Raw genomic sequence first — 18,597 nt, forward strand, 5'->3', positions numbered from 1 at the left:
GGTCCAGGTAAGGAACATGGATTTCCTGGTCCAACCTGCTTTCTGGGGGGTCTGAACTTTGGGGAGCCCTACAGTGTTTTAGTGGCAGAGCTGAAGGGGGCAGTAGTAGTGGAGGGAGGGGGGAGCGTTGGCAGGTGGGAGGCCTGAGATTCCAGCCAGTTTAGCAATTGGTACTCTCCACCTCCGCCATCGGCAGTCTCTGGTCAGCAAGGGAGCAGAGGCCGAGCGTGGGGTCCTGGCCTGGGCAGCACTGGAAGTGTGAATGGCGGAGGCAGTCCGCCTCTTTTATCTTTCTTGTCTAGGTTTCCCCATCTTCTCTATTTGCCGACCTGGCTTTCCCCGTGTTTTGGTTAAAGTCCCAAATTCAACCGGGTAAATGTGAAGATGTAACTGGCTTTATTGATTCATAAGTCTAATGAGTCAAGCAGCACTCCATCTAGCAACTAAGCTAGAACGGTTCTTCCAGGGCTTGTGCAAAATGGAGGGTTTTATAGACAGAAAGACGGTGGGACAGGAAAGGTTAAGAGTGGACTATTTCAGGCAAGGTCACCTTCCCTTAGGGGAAAGTAGGGGGTCTCAACAGGCAGATTATCTCACTAGTGCGGACCAGCGAATTCCACACTGACTGGTTTAAACTTCCACCCCTGGGAGAGGCTGAAACTGCAATTAGGTATTAAATTGTGGTTTGGTGATGTGACTTCGCCAAAGTGAATCCACTCTGGCCAGTTTTTTTTCCAACACCTCCAACAAGCAAATCTCAGATACCAGCTGCACGTCTGAGAACGCAACTCAATTCTGACATTATTTACTGGGAGCCCACCAGGCAGGAGCAGCAGATCCTACTGGGCGAGGGTTCCGTCCTGTAAGACAATGCCTCACCCTCACCCCATTTCAGATGCCAGGTGCAAGTCCAGGTTGTTACCTGTGCGTCTGACCTACTGCCTCTGTCAGAGGTTCCCATGACCCCCTCCTTGGGTTTCATTCATTTTCTAGAGCAGCTCCCAGAAGTGAAACAAACATTTTACTCACTAGATGACCAGTTTATTGTAACAGGATATAACTCGGGAGCAGCCAGACAGAAGTGCACAGGGAAAAGAATGGGGACAGGGCACAGAGCTGTCATGCCATCTCCAGCGGCGCTACTCTCCCCAAATGTCCACGCGTTCACCGACCGGAAGCTCTTCAAGCCTGTCCACTTGGGTTTTTATAGAGGCTTCATTACACAGGCACGGTTGACTAATAACCCATTGCACTTGGGTGACTGAACTCAACCTCCTTCCCCTCTCGCTTCCCTGGAGGTTGGGACTCAAATTCCCAACTCTTTACTTGCAAGGCTGGTTCTCCTAGTAAGCAGCCCCCATCTTTAGGAGTCCAAAAGCACCTCGACACAACTCCATCTCTAGCCCCTTCCCCCTCCCCAGAGGTGTGGGGGTGGGACTGTCAATTCCAACCCTTTCATCATCTAATAGGCTTCACTGGCAACCAGCCTCATCCTTAGGTTACCTCATTAACACAACGAAAACACCATCATCCCCCTGATCAGGACATTCCAAAGGTTTCAGGAGCTCTGTGCAAGGAACAGGGCTGAAGACCAAATATAGATGTGTCATAAGCCACTTATCACACCATAGACCTGTTTAGATAGATCTTAAGCTGATAATCACCTTACACTAAAGGATAAAGAAATAAATCAAGCCTAAATGGAGAATCGAGTGGTCAAACTTGAGGCTTTGCCAGAAATAAATGATACGTATTAAAGGGTCTTAGAGTTTGCAAACTGGGCACACAGCTAGGCAAAAGAAGTTGAGTTCTGAGTAAAAAAGGACCTTCCTGAGAATGATCAGTCCTGCATTCTTAGCCCTAGGATTGGTGCAGGATGGCTGTCAATCAGACTGACGTCAGGCGGTCTGCAAGGCGGGCACTAGGAGGGGTGGATAATGGATACCAAGTGGTGTGCATGCCTGAATCCATGGGGTCACCAGGCGGCTTCCTGGAGGTCCACGTGTCTATCCAGGCACCCGCACAGGACTGGACAGTTCAAAAAAGTTCAAGTTCCCAGGCTGGCCAGAACAATGGAGTCTTTCCTTAGGCCTCTCCCGTCATCATGTTGGTCATTTCAGCAGCTTGGTTAAAGTGACTCCATTTTCTGTTCCCTAGCCTCACTCTTGCCTCCTGAAGCCGCCACTGCCCAGGCCGGCTGGCTTGCCAGCCCTGTGAGGTAAGAGGCCTATGACTGGGGCCAGCTGCCACCATCACAGTTCCCAGAATATTCCTGGGACTGTCTCCCCTTAACACTCACCCACTTTTCCCGGGTGTCCACACACCCCGCTCTTTTAGGCCTGGGTACTTTCCTATTTTAGCTCTGCCTCCACTTGAGGTATTCTCCTGCCTTCTGGTAAGCTTTCCTTTGACTTTCGAGGCCCATTTATCAGTCCCTTCTCTATGCTCCGTGTCCTTCTAACGCCTTGTTGGTGCCTGTACAACAAGCCCTGCTCAGATGACGGCTGACGCAGGAGCCAGGCCACTCTCCTTTCCCACTCCACCAGGGACACACCAGCCTCCGAGGCTGGAACTGAGTGAGCAGCAGGTGGGGCTGGAGGGCACGTGCTAGTTCCCACTGCCGGGAATGGATTCTAACGTGAGGTAGGGGGAACAGGGGGAGAAAGGGAAGGGGGCTCAGACCCCGGGGGCCACCGCATGCCCATCTGCACTAGGTCCAGCCAGCCCCCAACCCGCCGGGTGCCTCAAGGCCCCCTACTCAGCAGGTGCCTCAGCGTTTTCATAGTAGATTCAGACTCTAGAAACTGCAGCACCAACTTGGTCTGAGCTCACTGCATTGCCAGTGCAGTCAGTGCAAGGCATAGGTGTAGAGGACATGGGACAAGTCCTTTTGGACAGCCACCTGTGGGCATGAGGAGGGGGTGGGACCGGACGCATCCGGGCAGAGCGCCCCTGAGCTGGAGAAGGCTGCCCTAGCAGAGAACAGCTAGCGCACACCCAGCATCTTGGGAAGTCCTTCTCTAAGGACCCCCGGATTCTGGCCCCAGCTTCTCTTCCTTAGCCTTGGGGGTAGAGGGTGTCCTGAAATAAACCCCCCACAGAATTCCACCAGTGGACGGAGAGGTGGTGCTAGGAGGAAGGCATCAGTGCCAGACAGTGCCCCCATTTTTTCCAGACCCCCTCCTGGAATCTTACCAAGTGTAGGGCAATCTTCAAAGACAGACTGGACACCTACGGCTGGGCGGCCCCTTCCCCCAAGACCAGTTGGGTCACTCCTTTTCTTACAGAGGATCTAGCTGGGCTGGCCCCAAAGCCACCAGATACAAAAAGGCTAGGTAAAAAGTAAGTTATATTTGGGGGGACATACTCATTAGGTGCCTTGAGGGAGGGGAGAGGGCTGGAGGGAGACCCCAGGTGTGCGCTGTAAGCGGCTAAAGAACGCAATCACCCTTCAGCTCCGTCTCTTCCCGAAGGTTTTCTGGAGGCACTGGACGCCTGATGTACGGCAGCCATGCAGGGGGCGTGGGGCAGCCTGCCCACTGCCTCCCTCACAGGAGCCTGGGGACCGCTTAAGATACCTTCACAACTGGCATTGCCCACACAATATCTTTCAAAATTCTTTCTAATGAAAGGTTATAAACACCTGCTGGGGCTGCACCCCTGCACCCGCACAGCCCGTTCTTGTAGGAGGAGGTAATTACAGTACCGACACACACAGGCCGGGTCAGCGTGGTTCCGGCCTCAACCCCACAGGGCCTTTCAGGCTCTCCCTCCTACGGGACCAAGCAAAGCTCTTGCTGCACAATCCCACGGTAAGCACAGCAGCCTGCATTCCCAGGCAGGATTCAAGTTCAGGACGTTCACACCAGCCTGCACGACACACGACCTCCCCACAGCTTAGGCTCAGGCAGCTAGCTGGCTCGACGGCAACTGGCTTGGTTGGAGGCGGCAAGCTTCTTTTCCCTTTAACAGCAGCGCGGAAAAGGGAAAGCACTGCTAGGGTCGAGCACCCTGAGCTTCTATGGGCCCGACAGGCTGGCACATGACTGGCGTTCATTTTTCGGCAAGTCTGACTCAAAGGCACTATCCTCCCCGCTCCGAATTTTCATACAGCCCATGAAAAGGATCCAGTCCTGCGAGGGGTATATCAAGGTATCGTTATAATGGTGACAGCATTTCAAAGAGCCCAAGAAATAAGGAGAAAGTCCTGGCTGGGTTTGAGAGAACGATTTCTTGTTATAATAAACCAGAAATACAAGATTCCACTGAAACTGGAGCAGCTGACAGAATATGGCTGAACTTAAACCTTCAAGAGAAATAGGGTCAAACAAAGCCAACATGTGGGGAAACCCAAGACTGGTCTGAGATCAACCTCAAGGGTAACAGGATTCGCAGGGGTCTCTCCCGACCCCGCCCCAGCAGGTATCTGCCATCCTCTCCCACCCCCATCCCTTAACCAATGACGTTTCCCCCAGCGCAGCTCGTTCAACCCAACAGTACCCCCTAGGACACCATGCAAAGACAAGAGGCAAGCGAGCAGTATTGTCCTAGGGCAGGAAAAGTGCACCCCCAAGCCGGCACGCGTCACTGCTGTCAATGGGCATGGCAGCCAGGGCAGCCCAATCTCAGCTGCTTTCACGTGACCTGTTGCATGGCCCTGTAATCGGTCAACGTCCCTACTTGACTACAGTATGCACAGGGTGGGAGGCATTTCTGAACTCCATTTCCTGCACACTTCCAAGAGGCCTGGTCTGCGATGCAGGTAGAACAGAAGTGTAGCTCACGGACCTGGGCTATTAGGGAGGAACCCTGACGGGCTCTTTCTGGGACTTTCCCGGAAATGTTAGAATGTCAGAACAATGACAGGTGAGGGGAGGCAGAGGGGGGAAGACGGCGTCCTAGCCACAAGGCTGACATACTCAGATTCAAAAAAGTGTTGGTGAAGGGAAAAACAAACAAACAAAAACCCAAACAACAATCCAAGTGGGGGGGAAGGGTTTCATACAACATAGTATCAAAATGTAAAAGGAACACACTAAACGCACACACTGGTGGCAGCAAGTCCCCAGCCTGTTGTGGCAGGTCCTTCCAGCGTCAGTCGGGGTCCCTGGAGGTTATGTACAGCCTGGTAATTGAACAAGCGTCTCTCACAGGAGGGCGGACAGGCTTCAGTCATTGGCTTCAGGATCTGTCTGTGCCATGTACGCGTCCAACTCGGCGTCCAGGTGTCCTTTCGTTTTCGACATGTACGCATCCAACTGGTTGTCCAGCTGCTCCTTCGTCAGTACAGGGCGGGCAAGGCCACCTCTCCCTCGTCCACGTCCACGGCCTCGGCCTCCAAAGCCCCCTCGGCCCCGACCTATCATACCCCGACCTGGCCCAAGGGAAAAAAAGACAGTTACCAGTAGGTTTAATGGGTGCGCTAGCAAACGCCCCTCAGCGCAGTGGGGCCTAGCTGAGAGAGGCTGAGGGCAGGGCAAAAAGGAGGAATCTGGAAAAACAGGAAACATGGGGTAGCAAGCAACACACGAAAAGCACAGAATGAATCCCTCGTTATATGCTCATCTCTAAGTGCTACTTCAATTCTATTCTATCAACAAAGGGAAACGGACATTTAAAAAAAATCTCCATCTTTCTTAAAACAAATTATCGGAAGTCTGAGACCCATGATAAATTCATAAAGTATATCCCAGATGACCCCACTGAGCGAGATAGGGAGGAGACAGGAAGGGCACAGAGCAACAGGGACGCGAAGCGAGTTTTCAAATGAAGTTTTACTGGAGATCCTTTTGGAAAATTAGCTCCCCTCCCCTCCAACTTATCAACCCTAATGACCTCGTGGGCTGCCCCCACGTCAGGAGTTACTCTGACACAGGGACAATGCGGGCAGATGGGGAAAAACATTCAGTAATCCCAGCCACTTCCATTCCTGATTCTCGTTACTGCGTAACAATCATGGTGATCTGAGAGGAGGTTTCAATTCACTTAGGCAAACATACCCAGCTTTCTGAAAAGCGACTTTAGCACCCCCACCCCACGTGATGTCTCCGAAACCAAGTCAAGATAATTTGGAAACATACTATTTCATCCTGAAATCCAAACTAGCTTCCACTTCACTCAGTAAGGCAAGGAACACAGAAGGGGAGAGAAGAAAACAAGCTCTCGGTTATCTAATGTCCTTTCCTAACAGTTGTCATCCCTGGGCAACTTCAAGGTCATCAATTATGGAAGACCCACCACACACTTTAAAAGGACCAAGCCAATGTACACAGGGGCTAAGAGAGTAAGTTTCCTTTGTCTTGGACAGGTGTTGTTGGGCGTTTCCCACTAAGCGCTAAGCCAGAAACTTCCCAGGAGACGTGGCGTTCAAACAGCGGCCACACTATTCACCTCTTCCAGAGGGTCCTGAGTTCACCAGACAAATCCCACTGAGGCTCAGAGGGAAGTTTATCAGCAGGTCAGTCAGTGAACTGACTCGGCAGCATCTTGCTTTCTGCCTTCATCAGTCACCTCGGGGCTCCATGGACACAAACTTGACCTGGCATTTACTTGGTTCCTAAGTCAATACCCAGCTCCAAGTCTCACCATCCCCTGACGGCTTCACCTGGGTGCATCTCCTTCTCGAGTCTTAGACTCAAGGTGGGGCTTTGAGTTATGGGGTGGGGGTGTGTGGTGGGGGGAGGGACAGAGTGGTCAAATGCCAACTGACCACTGTCATTTGAACAGTACAATTTCAATTCACAAGAGCCTGGAAGCTGACTGCGTAAAACCTGGCTCTGTAACAGGTACCTGACTACTTATTGGAAAACCCACGACAGACTTTTGCACTACCAGCAGTGGATTTAGGAATTAAGCCAGTTTCAAAAAAAAACAAAACAAGACAAACAAATAAGCCTGCCTGTGACTTGAAGCTGTGCAGAAAGGTGGCTCTGAGTTTTGAAGGGAGAGAAATAAGGGGGAGGCTCTTCTCTGAAGTTGGTGGCTGACTAACCTCTACCACCGATTCCTCCACGACCCATAGCTCCACGCCCTAGGCCCCCTCTCCCAGGACCTCCACGACCTCGGACACCACCTCTTCTTAAGCCCATTCGGGGAGCTACGGCTCGTCCACCTCGGAGCAGGTTTTGACCTTGGAGAGGAGGTATACAATGTATATGCAGGTAAATCCAAGAGAGACAAAGTAGATTCTAACCAAAGGCAGGCGGTGAGGGTTAAATGAGTTAATTCAGGTAACTTTTAGGTTGGCTGGGGCAAGCTGCACACCGGGTATGAATAGATCAAGCTGGCTCTTTATTCAATCAATTCAGTCAGTCTGATCCAAATCTTTTTGGAAGAAGCTGGGAGTTAAGGTAATTAGTAAACGCATACATTTAATAAGTATCTATTGAACAATCAGATAGGTGCCTAACATCATGGTAGACTTAAAACAAATAATATGGTTCCTGCTCTTGATACATTCTTGTCAGGGACAAGAACTATACAGGGTAACAGTGCCCTGAATATAACAGAGCTAAGTGTTATGGGCCAACTTGTCCTTTTTTTTTTTTTTTTAAACAGATGTAACAGTATTTCACTAGCACCAGGAAAAGAGATGACTGGTTAAGATACAGGCCAATAGGCCAAGTTTCTTAGGTTTGACTCATTTCTAGAACTTGAATGTGCTTTGATTCAAGCAGCAGCAGGGTGTTTTCACATGGAATGGAGATGACATGAATTACCTGTTGTTACGCAGGTCATATAGCCTTTCACCATTGCACATTATCAGAAAAGGAATGGTGTCGATAAAAGACATGCAGCAGTATTAAAACATGTGATTTCCAAAGTTATCAATATATTTTACAAGTCCAGGCTTAAAGATGTTAAACAAATGTCCATAAGCAGCCCGAGAGAAAAGGAAAGGGGTGGCACCTGACAATGACCAGGCACACAGCACTGACCTCGGAGCGACATCCCGCCCCTAAGTAGGGTTCTCGTGGCACGTCCCCCACGGAGTCCTCCTCTGGGCAAGCCTCTCTGGATTATGGGCAGGCCTCGTCCTCCGATCGCTCCCCTGGCCAGGGCCCCTATGGGCCGGCCTAACCGTGCCTGGATGTTACTCTTACCCAGGCGTTGCTTTAAGCTCTTCTGGAAGAAAAGGTGTTGGGGGATTGAGATCAAAAAAGCAATCCAGCAGGATTTGGCATCTCAAAGTGCAGAGAAAAAGAAGCAAGTGAGATGTCTGCGTGGAGGCAGATAAACTTGTTGCAGGTGTCATAGGATCCTAAACTGGAAGCGAGCCTTCGCCTCAGAACATGGCATAAAAGCAGAATTCTGATCCAGAGCTTCTAAGAAGCTTGAGTGCGGTCCCATGAAATTGGCGTCACCATAAATTCCCTCACTAGTTTGGCTACAGAAGTCACACACCACTACTGGGAACTCGATTTTAGTAAGAGCACTGTATTTCACATCCTGGACTCGGTTGTTTTGAACCACAGGTTGACAATGACATGCCTCGATCCATGCCTGCCCAAGGACTACCACTGTCTTCAATGGCTCACTCAACCACCACAGGAAGTTCAGCACTCTGGGCAAAATTTAAAGTAAAAGTTCATCTGAATTCTTGTGACTTAAGAACAAGATTTGATTTCTCAAAGAGGCCAGTGTGTTCCATTTTTCCTCTGAGTATCTATCTCCAGGTGGTCCACTTTTTACCTTAAGATGTAAATAAACACAAGAAAGTCAAACCTCCTTTCCTTACATTTCATAAACAGCCATAATGTCTACCCTTGCAAAGGGCTCCATTCAGCCAGCATGATGTCCTTTAATTCAAAATAAACATATAACTCAAATGTATTTCCATAGAGTGCCAGCCAAACTTGCAACAGAATTAAGACAGGTGAGCTATAATCACAAAACTCAGGGCCACACTTGAGGACAAGGACAGTTTCCAATAATCTGTCCCTCAAAGAGAAACTAGAAAGACCACGTCCCAAAGAATCAAATTCCTTCAAAGGAAAAGGTGACTACAGCCTTGACCACAATCAAGGTCTCAGCAAACCTGTTTTTCCCCTGAAGCCATCAGTCAATGAGTGAAAACCCACTGTGCACCGTGAGACCCCCCCGTGGGGGACTGCTAAGGACCCCTTTGGCACCCAGGTTAAGTTACCATTAGTTTGCAGCACAGGATCACAAACTGCTTCCAACCAGGGGGCAGGCTCTGAACGTCAGGACACCTAGCGTGTTGGTGTGACCAATCAAAAGCCTGTCCCATCCCTCCCGATAGCATACAATTACGAGGTCAGGACTTCATTCTACGTGTCACTTGCGTGCAGTCTCCTGACTATATTCTCCCAAGATCGGTGCTCTAAGGGGACAATGTACAGTGCTTAGAAGTTCTCCCTTCCCAATCCTTACTTGCCACCAATACTGGCCCCTAACATTGACAAGAAGCTTAAGGACGCCCACTATACCATCCAGTTTCCGCTCTAGAGCTACGCTGTATCTGCTAGTGGCCAGCCACTAGCCACACGTGGCTCTTCAAACGACAAGTTAAAAATACAGAAAAGCTCCATTACGCCGGCCAGGTTTGGAGTGCTCCCAAGTCCCATGTGGCCAGTGGCTGACATATTAGAGCACAGCCATAGAACCCTTCCGCCATCGTAGCAGGTCACACTGGATGGCGCTGCTCTGCAAGCTCCTTTCTGCACAGCACGTATTTAAAGCTTCTTGTAGAAACGAAAGGTCCTTTGGAATGGTTTCTCAGACATCTTCAGCAATTTCTCATGTTTAGTCTTGGAAAATAGCGGTGCCTTTCACTGCTTTCCTAACTCAGGGACGAATGCAGTCACTCCAAGGCTTAAGGGAGCTGAAGCGGAAGACCACGTTTATTTTTGGCCAGTGAGCCCAGTGGTTCAGGGCGGGGGTGGGGGTTATGTTTAACTGCTGCATTGATGCACAGCCATGCAGTGCCACCAGGTCAAGTCCTTACAGTTGCATGGCACCGCCCTCCAGACGCCCAGCCACAGCGTGGACATATCCTTCCACAGCCACTGTCCGGACTTGCACATAAAGTCTATGAATAATAAAGAGCAGGTTTTATTTCAGGTCTGAATAGGATTATCTCTTACCGGAAATTTGAAAGAGAACCCACTAACTCTTCAATTAATTACTCAGTGCTCTTGCTCTACTTTACTGACAAAACTCGAGGTGCTATGGAGATGAGGGTCACCTTACTTATTTTAGCACTGCAAACCACTGATAAGGCCATTCATTCAGACTCCCTGGACTAGGGGACAAAGAATAACATTATTTCTCTAATTTGTAAGTCATTTAGCAGGGAATAAAGGATTTTTTTTTTTTTTAAGATCATTTAAAACAGAAACCAGAATTTCTTTGTGGAAAGAGCCAGCAAATTTACTTTATGGGCGAAGGACCAGAAAACAAGAGATTAACACTCATTGATAACATAGAATCGGGCCACACTGATGGCAAACCCCCTAAAAGAGAAAGACAACAAAAAGTTACTCATTGGTACCTGCGAAATGGGAGTTCTCTGAACTTCTCTCCCCCAGAGAAGTTTCAGCTTTTGCCCTGAGCCACCTTGTAACCATCCATGAGGTCCTGACAGGCTCAGTGAACTGCCTGTCAGAGATCACCAGCTGCTTCTGGAGCGGTAGGACCCATGCTCTCACCTGCTTAAGTTTTAATGCTGCCTGGACAGAGGGTCTATTCTCCATCTGCTGGGCCAGTCTTCTGTTTCTGGCACTGGCTAGCTGCTGCTGTTGCTGCATCGAAGCCCGAATATTCACTGGCATCGGCTGTTTGTTCTTCAGCATATTAGTAAAGCTTCAAGGTCGAACAAAATGGATGTTTAAATAAAAGCTTTATTACAAAACATTTACTGGCATTTTCATGGCTTGCTAGACCAGGAGCTCCAGATCCCACGAACTTTTAAGTAAAGTGGTACTTAGATCAAGGCTGATGTGGGTTAAAGACTCCTCTGCTTCCACAAACTTGCAAGAATCAGAAACTGAGAAATGCAGCTTAGTGCAGCACATTCAATCAAGTGATAACAAGGGCTCAGGTAACGGCTGAGAGAGGTGGAAGGTATGAAAAACACGCAATAAGCAGATATGATGACAACATGAGACAGAAGATGGAGTTTCAAAGACAAACGAAGAAAGCCAAAACCTTGGGAGACCTGAGGGTGCATTTTAAGGGCAAATATACAGGCCTAGAGCACCTTTGAAGCCCATGGGAATAACGCACTCATAAATTACATGAGCACACCACATTCTCCTGTTTGTTCACTCAGTAACATGTGAACATGCAGAATTAGTGTATCATACCCTAGGAGATAAGGCGAAGCACATATGCTTCAGAAAAGGAAAACATAAACATTAAATAAATCTTTTTGTGGTCCAATATCAACTTAAAGAATCACTGGTCAAAGGCACTCAACGAACAAAGCTCTCAGAGACAGAAGCTGCCTTTTAATACCTTCATTTTCTTAGTCTCGAATGATTACTTTTTCTAATTTCACGTGTTTACTTCTGAAAAGTTAGATTTGTTCAATTGTTTAAGAGCTTGTGAAGACACTCTTCTGTTATTCCTGTAAGGGTAAGTTTAATGGCATGGAAGAGAAAACACTTAACTGCAAAAGAATCCAAAACAAAACAAACTAAAAGCAGAATGCAAAGAAGGTGAAATGGAGCAAAAGCAAGTGCCTCTTACAAGGCCCAAGAATGGCGTTCAAGGGCCTTTGGACATATTCACGGCTTGCTACCTGCCTCTTACAGGCCAGACACAACACTGCTGGCCTTGGACGGGGCAGCAAGCTGGCTGCAGGCCGCAGCCTGGGTACCGTGCTACCGAGCTGCACCATCCCTGTGTCAATGTTAAAAAATGTGAAGAAAAGGGAGGGTGTGAGGAGTCTTTTTAAAATACATCCCACCAGACAAATATTTCAGACAGCTTAACATAAAAATCTACTGATAAGGGGTTTTGAAACAACCGCCCAATTTGCTTTGTGTACCACATAAGATGCAACTAAGAACAGAGGTCTGTAGCCTTCTGTTGGTATTTAGTTTAAAACCGGCTTTTGTGCAGTGGACCCCAGGGCCAATTTAAGTAATGTTTTCTTATGAACGAGCTGAAGTTGCTGTTGGCTGCCTCACCGCTCATTTAGAGACATCTTGGTGGTGCTTTTTAGCACAACTTTCGGCGCTGACGGTGCAGCCATCTTCAAATCCCGGTAATCTACAAAGGACAATAGGCAGAATGAGCACATCACAATAACAACGACCTCACTTCTGCCAGGGCCAAAGGCCCAAAGCAACAGCGGACGGAAAAGGCCTGTATCAACGGCTATTCGAGAGCACACGCCCAACGCACTCCAGGTGCTTACATTTGTAAACGACCTCGAACCACCACCCTCAAAGACTCCCCAGGACAGCAACCATCAGCCAGAGCCTCCAAAATGGCAGACCTAGCTAAAGGAGGTGGACGAGCTTGGCTTTTCGTGCCGCGTGGTCCTTCTCAACCTTGGCTGCACGGAGCTTTTAGGAACATGTAGAATCCTGGGCCCACCCCGATTTAACCACAATCTCCGGCGGCGCAGGTCTGCGGCTCAGAAACGGGAAGGGGGGAAAAAAGCAGGCTCCCTACGTGCTTCTCATGCGCAGCCAAGATCGGGAAGCATCGGTCTAGAGGAATGATACCGGCCTGCCTAACCTCACAATTGGCTTCCGACTCCAAAGTCAAGCAGGGGCCTTAGCCAGGGACGGCGGAGCGGGAAGAGGGGGCGGGAAGGTTCCCAACCGGGCATGCACCCGGGACTCAGCTCCCAGAGCGCTACAGAATTCAACCCTGACGCCGCCGCCGCTTCCCCGCGGCCCCCGTCCCGTGGTCCTCGCTTCCCCGCCCCCACCATCTCCACGCCCCGGCCAGGCAGCCGCCCGCGGCCCGCGGCCTTTCTCTCCGCGCGGCCCCGCCACGAGGCCCCGCGCGGCCCCGCCCCCGCCCGCGGCCCCGCCCCCGCCCGCGGCCCCGCCCCCGCCCGGGCCTCCGCACGCCGGCGCCGCAGCTGCTCCCCCCGCCCCCGGCTCGCGTCCGCTCCCCGACACCTTCGCCCTCCTCTCACCGCACACACGTACCGAAGGAAAAGGACGCCAGTGCTCCTCCCGGGGCTGCCACCACGGCTGCGGCAGGCGGGCCGGGGGCCGGCCGACCCGGAGTGGACGGCGGACGGGCTCGGGGTGACTTGGTGGGCGGTTGGTTAGGTGCGTAAGCGGCAGGTTGCCGGGTTAGTTCGTTCTCGTTGGCCGGCTGTCTGGTCGGGGGTCCGCCTGCTCGCCCGGCCTGCCCTTCCCTGCCTTCCGTCTATGCCCCCGCGCGCCGCTGCCGCCAACTCCCGCTCCGAGTCCAAACAAAATGGCCGCCACGCCCAGTGCGGAGTGGGACCGGCTAAAATGGCGTCGACGCAATTACGTCAGGCGACAGGCCCACGCACAGCTAGTGGGCGGGAACATTTGTGTTACGCCTGCGCGGGGGTCGGGGAGGAGCCCTAGGGAGAGGGCGGGGCTCTGACCACGCCCCTTCCGAGAGCCCGCAGTGCTCCGCCCACGGAGGGGCGTGGCCAACGGCCTCGCAGTTGGGTCCTGCGGCGCTTTACGTGCGAGACGGGGTTGCCGGTAACCTTTCGGGCCGTTCCGAGCGCGTTCGGTGCGGATGCAACGCGTGCTCGTATTTCCTCGCGCGCCTGCCCGACCCCCAGTCTAAGGCAGACCGTCCAAAATGTTTCACTTGGGACTTGTTAAATTTTTATTTGGTGACAACCTTTGCGTGCCTGTTGCCCCTCCCACGTGCTCCCTCCCCATCTGCCATCCATGTGGATTTTGATGAAGACACATGGGACTTTTTTTTTTTTAATGGGACTTGTCTAATGCTTGCGTGCACAATAAAAGGCTAAAATGTCTGAAGAATGAATGAATGAATGAATGAATGAATGAATGAATACATCTTCAGCCCTTCCTGCACCCGAGCACGCCCATCAGGGTTCTTTCCTTTCCCCTCCTAGCAGTATGTGTGCGTGTTTAATGGTCTGGCGTCCTCACTGGACTTGAGGACACGGGTCTGTTTGTTTTGTTCACCGTCGTGTCCCCAGTTCCTACTCCATATCTAGCACATGGCAGATCCTCGAAACATTCTTTGCAGGTTGAAGGGAAATTCTTTTTCTGGCTTATGTAGCTGAGAAGCTAATGTCTCCTCCACTTCCAGCTGGTATCTGGAACCCTTACCTTCCCGGGCCTTTGAATGTTCCTCGAGTAGGAAGATGTCATGGTCCTTTGACCTCTCTCCAAATAACACCCAACCCCGAATAAGGCAAAGTGGGACGGCTCACCCCCCCTTCCGGAGCCCAAAGGAAGGACAACAGACTGGCGGGAGAGGAGCCTTTAATGAACGAGTTGTAGGCCTGGCCCACCACTCTGGCGCCCTTGTTGGAGGGGAGGCAAGGGTGGGACTGTGGGGAGCGGGGCGCGGGGTGAGGGGCAAGCAGAGGACGGGGGCAGGGGTGGCAGGGTCGAGGGGAAGGGCGCTGCCCACTGGGGCTGTCTGCTCAGCTGTTCTCCCAGAAGAAGTTGTTACAGGCCACCGTGAGGGCGGCCACCAGCACCACGTACTCCTGGAAGTCGACCTCCCCGTCTCCGTTCTCATCCAGCTCCTTCATCACCTTATCCACCGCATCTGCATCCTTCTGGGCCTGTGAGGGGAGATGGACCGGGAAGTGTATACAGATGGATGGCACCGAGTGAGAGCCGAGGGGGGCGGTGATTGACTGGGGAGCAGGCGGCAGAGCTGAGCAAGAGGGGGTGCTGCATCTAATTAGGGCACTCTTCTGCTGCCTTCCTCGAAACTAACAAACACCGTAGCCCCCTGTTGCCCATACAGTAAGCATCTCAACGAGGCAGAGTTAGTAATATCAATTTATCGTATGTTGAGCGCCTACAATGGACAAGCACTACACTAGGGCGCTTTATGCATTGTCTCGTTTAATTCTAACACAAATCGCATGAAGTAGGTTTCATTATTCCCGTTCTAGAGAAGAAACAAATAGACAGTTGGTGGTTAAATAATGTGTCCAAAGTCACACAGCTAGAGTGAGCGTGGCAGCGCCCAAGCTTGAGCCCAGGTCTAATAAAACCTCAGAGCTGGTGCACTTGCTACTGGCTTCTCCTTCAGCCTGTTTTTCTGCATCCTTCCCTGCAGTCGAAACTACTGAGCGTGCTCCACACTCTTCTTTCTGCCATGCTTTTTAAATTCATTCAGACGCCTCCACCTAAAATGTCTACTTCCATCCTAATCATCTTCCACTGGAAACCTATGGCTCAAGTGTCGCCTCTTTGGAGAAGCCATCCCACTTCAGTCAGGTTAATGTTCTCCCAGAATCCTTCCTGGCACCTCTGTTAAGGCTCTGTGTGCTTCCTGGTGTCCAAAATTTACTTTCAAGTGTCAATCTTCCCTTTCTAGACTGTGAGCCTTGTTATGGATGTTATCTACACAGGCCCTGGTCCTTGACAGATGACCACTAACTTGAGGCATTTTGGCTGGAACCAGGAGTAGAGGAGCCTGGAAAAACCCAGGAGAGAAGCGTGGGAGAGGAAGGAGATGGTTGGGCTGAGCTGGGGTGAGGTGGGGAAATGGCAGGGAGGTGCCACCTCTACCCTCCAGCCCCTGCCCGCTCCACCCGATACCCCCACCCTGTACTCACATCCAGGAAGCCGGAGAGCTCCGTCTGCAGCAGCTCTTTCAGCTCCTTCTTGCTCAGCTTATACTTGTCCCCTTCCTTGCCCGAGTGGGTGTGGAACACGTTGATGAGAGTCTCCATCGCCGTCTCCAGCTCAGACCCCATCTCGAAGCTCACCTATGCACCCCCCACCATGGAAGTGAGCAGGGGACCTTGCTCAGGATATCTGGGGTTGGGGTGAAGGGAGCCCTCAGGCCTGGTCCTGGTCCCACAGCCCAAATAGCCATGAGATTGGAGCTCCATCACAATGTACCTCTCAGTGGGATCCTAAAATGTAGGGGAACCCAAACAGATCTAAGTCCAGCCCTGTTCTGTGTGTCCCTCCATCCAAACCCCCGCCAGCAGGAGTCAGAGTTTGGGACATGGAGGTGGAACAGCTGGAGCAGGGCTGGCTCTAGAGGCCTGCAATGGACCCTGCAGTGTCTCTTGGCTGGCTGCACAGATACTGACGAGGGTGTGGCAGGCAGGCAGGGGCGGTCACAGGACCCAGCCAGGCTTCCTCTGGCTCTATTTTTACCCTGAACCTTGCCTGCCTAGCATAGCCAGGCTCTGCGGTTGGAGGTGGTGGGCTGGGCTCCTGTCTACAGACTTGACTCTGTTGCCCACTCCTGGCAAAGAGTCAGTCTGGTGCCCTCTGTCAGCCTGATGGAGAGGGTGGCAGCCTGAGTGGGCGGCCCAAGGGTCAGGGGAAGGAGGTCTCATTGCCTCTGAGTTTCCTATTAGCAGATGGGGCATCTTTTGGTCCCTCAACTCTGTTCTCTCCTGAGCATGGCACTTCCCGGGGGTATGTGTCTAGCTTGGTTCCTTTTGCTTTTCTGCAGAGTTAGCCCTTCCATTGGGTGGTGGTGGGAAGGGACAGGAATGTCTGAGACTTTTCCCTGGAGCTAGAGCTTCTGGGGCAGGGGAGAGGAGACCTGTGAGGTCTTGTCGCTGCTGCTAGCTACTCCCACCCTCCAGGCCCAGCCTGGTTGAAGTGGGGACAGTGGCAGCAGGGAGAACGGGCTTGGTATGTATTGGGGGAGATAAAGGGCCAAGTGCATGAGGTCCTCTGAGTTCAAGGGGCTGGGAGAGAGGGGGAGAAAAATGGAGGGGTCTGTTGAGTAGAGGGGACTGCCAAGCCAGGGGGCCTCTTTCTCTCTGTCTTGGGACATTCAGCCCGACCATGGCCTCAGGGGGCAGCTCAGGTGTCTTAGATCAGGTGTCCCCATCCTTTCCTAGGCCTGAGGGGCTGGACAATGGGCCCTGATCAGATGACATCCCAGCTCTTCAATGGGGCCCTTGTGAGTGTCACCTGAACTCCGGACATGAGAAGTGGTTGTCACAGAGACATGGGGGAGATGGAACCCAAGCCGGGGCTGATGGAGGGGATAAGGGGCCTGCGAGGGAGGGGCGCTGGTGGCTCAGTTACCGGCCCCATCCAGGACGGGCACCTGGGGGTTGCCTGGAGCTCTCCAGCCGCCAAGCATTTCATGTGGGGGCAATCCTGAGAGGACCTTGGCAGGGAGCGGGCAGGTGGGAGAACAAAGAGAAAAGAATGGGGGGAAAGAGGAGTCTGGAGGTCTGGGCCAAGAAAGAGGAGGAGGAGAAAGGGAGAGTTGGGAGTGGGTACCATACCGGAGTGCCCCTCTTCCTGATGTCACATGGCCCATGCTCTACCACCCCCAGACGTCCCTGGGCCCTGAGCTCTTGGCAAGGCTGGGTGGGGGAGGCAGAGCAGCTGCTCCATTTGTCCTCTCAAGCTTATCCCACCGGAAGTGAGCCAAGCGCTGGGACCCCTCCCCAGCTCCTGGGAGACTGAGGGAGGCTTGGGAGGGCACTCGAGGGCTTCGTGGCAGGAGAGCCTGATCTGTGGCTGGGCTCCTCATTGGCTTCCTCATTCACTGAGTTTCTAGATCTCTCTTTAACCTTCACTTGTCTCCCCTTACCACTTTCTACACCCTGTCTCCCCCAAATCCCACGCTGCTGTCACTCGAACTCATTCCAATCCTCAGTATACCACAATGCCATCGTCCCCAGATTCTTGGAGCCCCGCTGAAGTCCCTTTTCCCCCAGGCTGGCCAGGGCAGGATGGGGTGGGATACTCACTGTCAGCCTGGGCCTGAGGTGGCAGCAGGTTCTGGACAGACAGACGAGGCTGCAAATGTGGCTCTCAGAGCTGTGTGTGGAGACCTGTCTTCAGTCGTCCTTCCCCCGCTGACCCCCCTCCCCACTGGCTCCACCCCTTCACAGATAGACACCCAGTGGGGCAAGGGGCCAGGAGTGGACAGAGGCGCCCTCTGTCTCCTGGGCTGGAACAAGCTGCCCTGTGTCCTCTTCTCCAGCCTCGGTTGCCTCCCCCCTACTGCTGGGCCCCAACAGGCAGGCCCTGGAGGAAAGGAGGTGGGAAAGGTCCTGGGAAGGGCACTGAGACACCCCCTACCCCCGCAGTACCCGGTTGTGGCCAGCTAGGCAGGGCGGGGTGGAGGCCGCTGTGAGCTCTCAGTGAATAATTCGATTTGGGGAGTCACCCTCAGAAGTTTCAGTGTGAGACCCCACTGAGGGATTTCAATCCAGCGTCCCTTCGATGGGGATGTAGATAAAAAAGGGGCCACAGACTGAACCCGACAAGCTCAGGGGAGGCTGCATGGAGGGCTGTACACATTCAGAGACCGGGAGTAACCACACAGGATGGTCTGAACATCAAAATTCCTAACTAAAAGCTCGTCATGGCAGGTAGTCTGATCCTAGGCCTGTAGCTTTCCTGTCAATCTTTACCTTAAGTGAGCCTGACTATTTCCTTTTCGCATCTAAGATCACATACCTTTAAAATGTCA

At 52.1% G+C, this 18,597-nt stretch overlaps 2 protein-coding genes across 8 annotated transcripts; both read right to left on the reverse strand.

Annotated features, from left to right (window-relative positions):
• Positions 1-4,212: 4,212 nt before the first annotated feature.
• CHTOP (chromatin target of PRMT1) lies at positions 4,213-13,477 on the reverse strand. 7 transcript variants are annotated; one of them, XM_081024956.1, is made up of 7 exons: positions 13,134-13,421; positions 12,156-12,237; positions 10,671-10,824; positions 9,968-10,051; positions 7,938-8,124; positions 6,992-7,129; positions 4,213-5,374 (listed from the first exon to the last, which is right to left on the reverse strand). In XM_081024956.1, exons 2-7 carry the CDS (start codon positions 12,218-12,220, stop codon positions 5,169-5,171), a joined length of 834 nt encoding a protein of 277 aa, XP_080881082.1. In that variant the 5' UTR covers positions 12,221-12,237; positions 13,134-13,421; the 3' UTR covers positions 4,213-5,168. The 7 variants fall into 7 exon arrangements, with proteins under 7 accessions (XP_080881082.1, XP_080881084.1, XP_080881083.1 ...); XM_081024958.1 differs by lacking the exon at positions 9,968-10,051 and having other exon boundaries at positions 7,938-8,121; positions 13,134-13,477; XM_081024957.1 differs by lacking the exon at positions 9,968-10,051.
• A 940-nt stretch (positions 13,478-14,417) lies between these two features.
• Positions 14,418-17,989, reverse strand: S100A1 (S100 calcium binding protein A1). The gene is made up of 3 exons (XM_081025284.1): positions 17,870-17,989; positions 15,749-15,901; positions 14,418-14,740 (listed from the first exon to the last, which is right to left on the reverse strand). The coding sequence occupies exons 2-3, from the start codon at positions 15,887-15,889 to the stop codon at positions 14,597-14,599; spliced, it is 285 nt and encodes a 94-aa protein (XP_080881410.1). The 5' UTR covers positions 15,890-15,901; positions 17,870-17,989; the 3' UTR covers positions 14,418-14,596.
• Positions 17,990-18,597: the final 608 nt, after the last annotated feature.

The sequence above is a fragment of the Rhinolophus hipposideros genome (genome assembly GCF_964194185.1).
Source record: "Rhinolophus hipposideros genome assembly, chromosome: 19".
In the NCBI taxonomy this organism is placed as follows: Eukaryota; Metazoa; Chordata; class Mammalia; order Chiroptera; family Rhinolophidae; genus Rhinolophus; species Rhinolophus hipposideros.

Coding starts and splice junctions, on each gene's coding strand:
- CHTOP (XM_081024956.1), bottom strand. CDS start 12,220: ATGGCTGCACCGTCAGCGCCGAAAGTTGTGCTAAAAAGCACCACCAAG. Junction 10,825..12,155: donor AAGATGTCTCTAAATGAGCG/GTGAGGCAGCCA, acceptor TCGACCTTGAAG/CTTTACTAATATGCTGAAGA. Junction 7,130..7,937: donor GGGCGGGATGTCGCTCCGAG/GTCAGTGCTGTG, acceptor CTCCTCTCCAAG/GTCAAAACCTGCTCCGAGGT.
- S100A1 (XM_081025284.1), bottom strand. CDS start 15,889: ATGGGGTCTGAGCTGGAGACGGCGATGGAGACTCTCATCAACGTGTTC. Junction 14,741..15,748: donor AGCTCTCCGGCTTCCTGGAT/GTGAGTACAGGG, acceptor CTCCCCTCACAG/GCCCAGAAGGATGCAGATGC.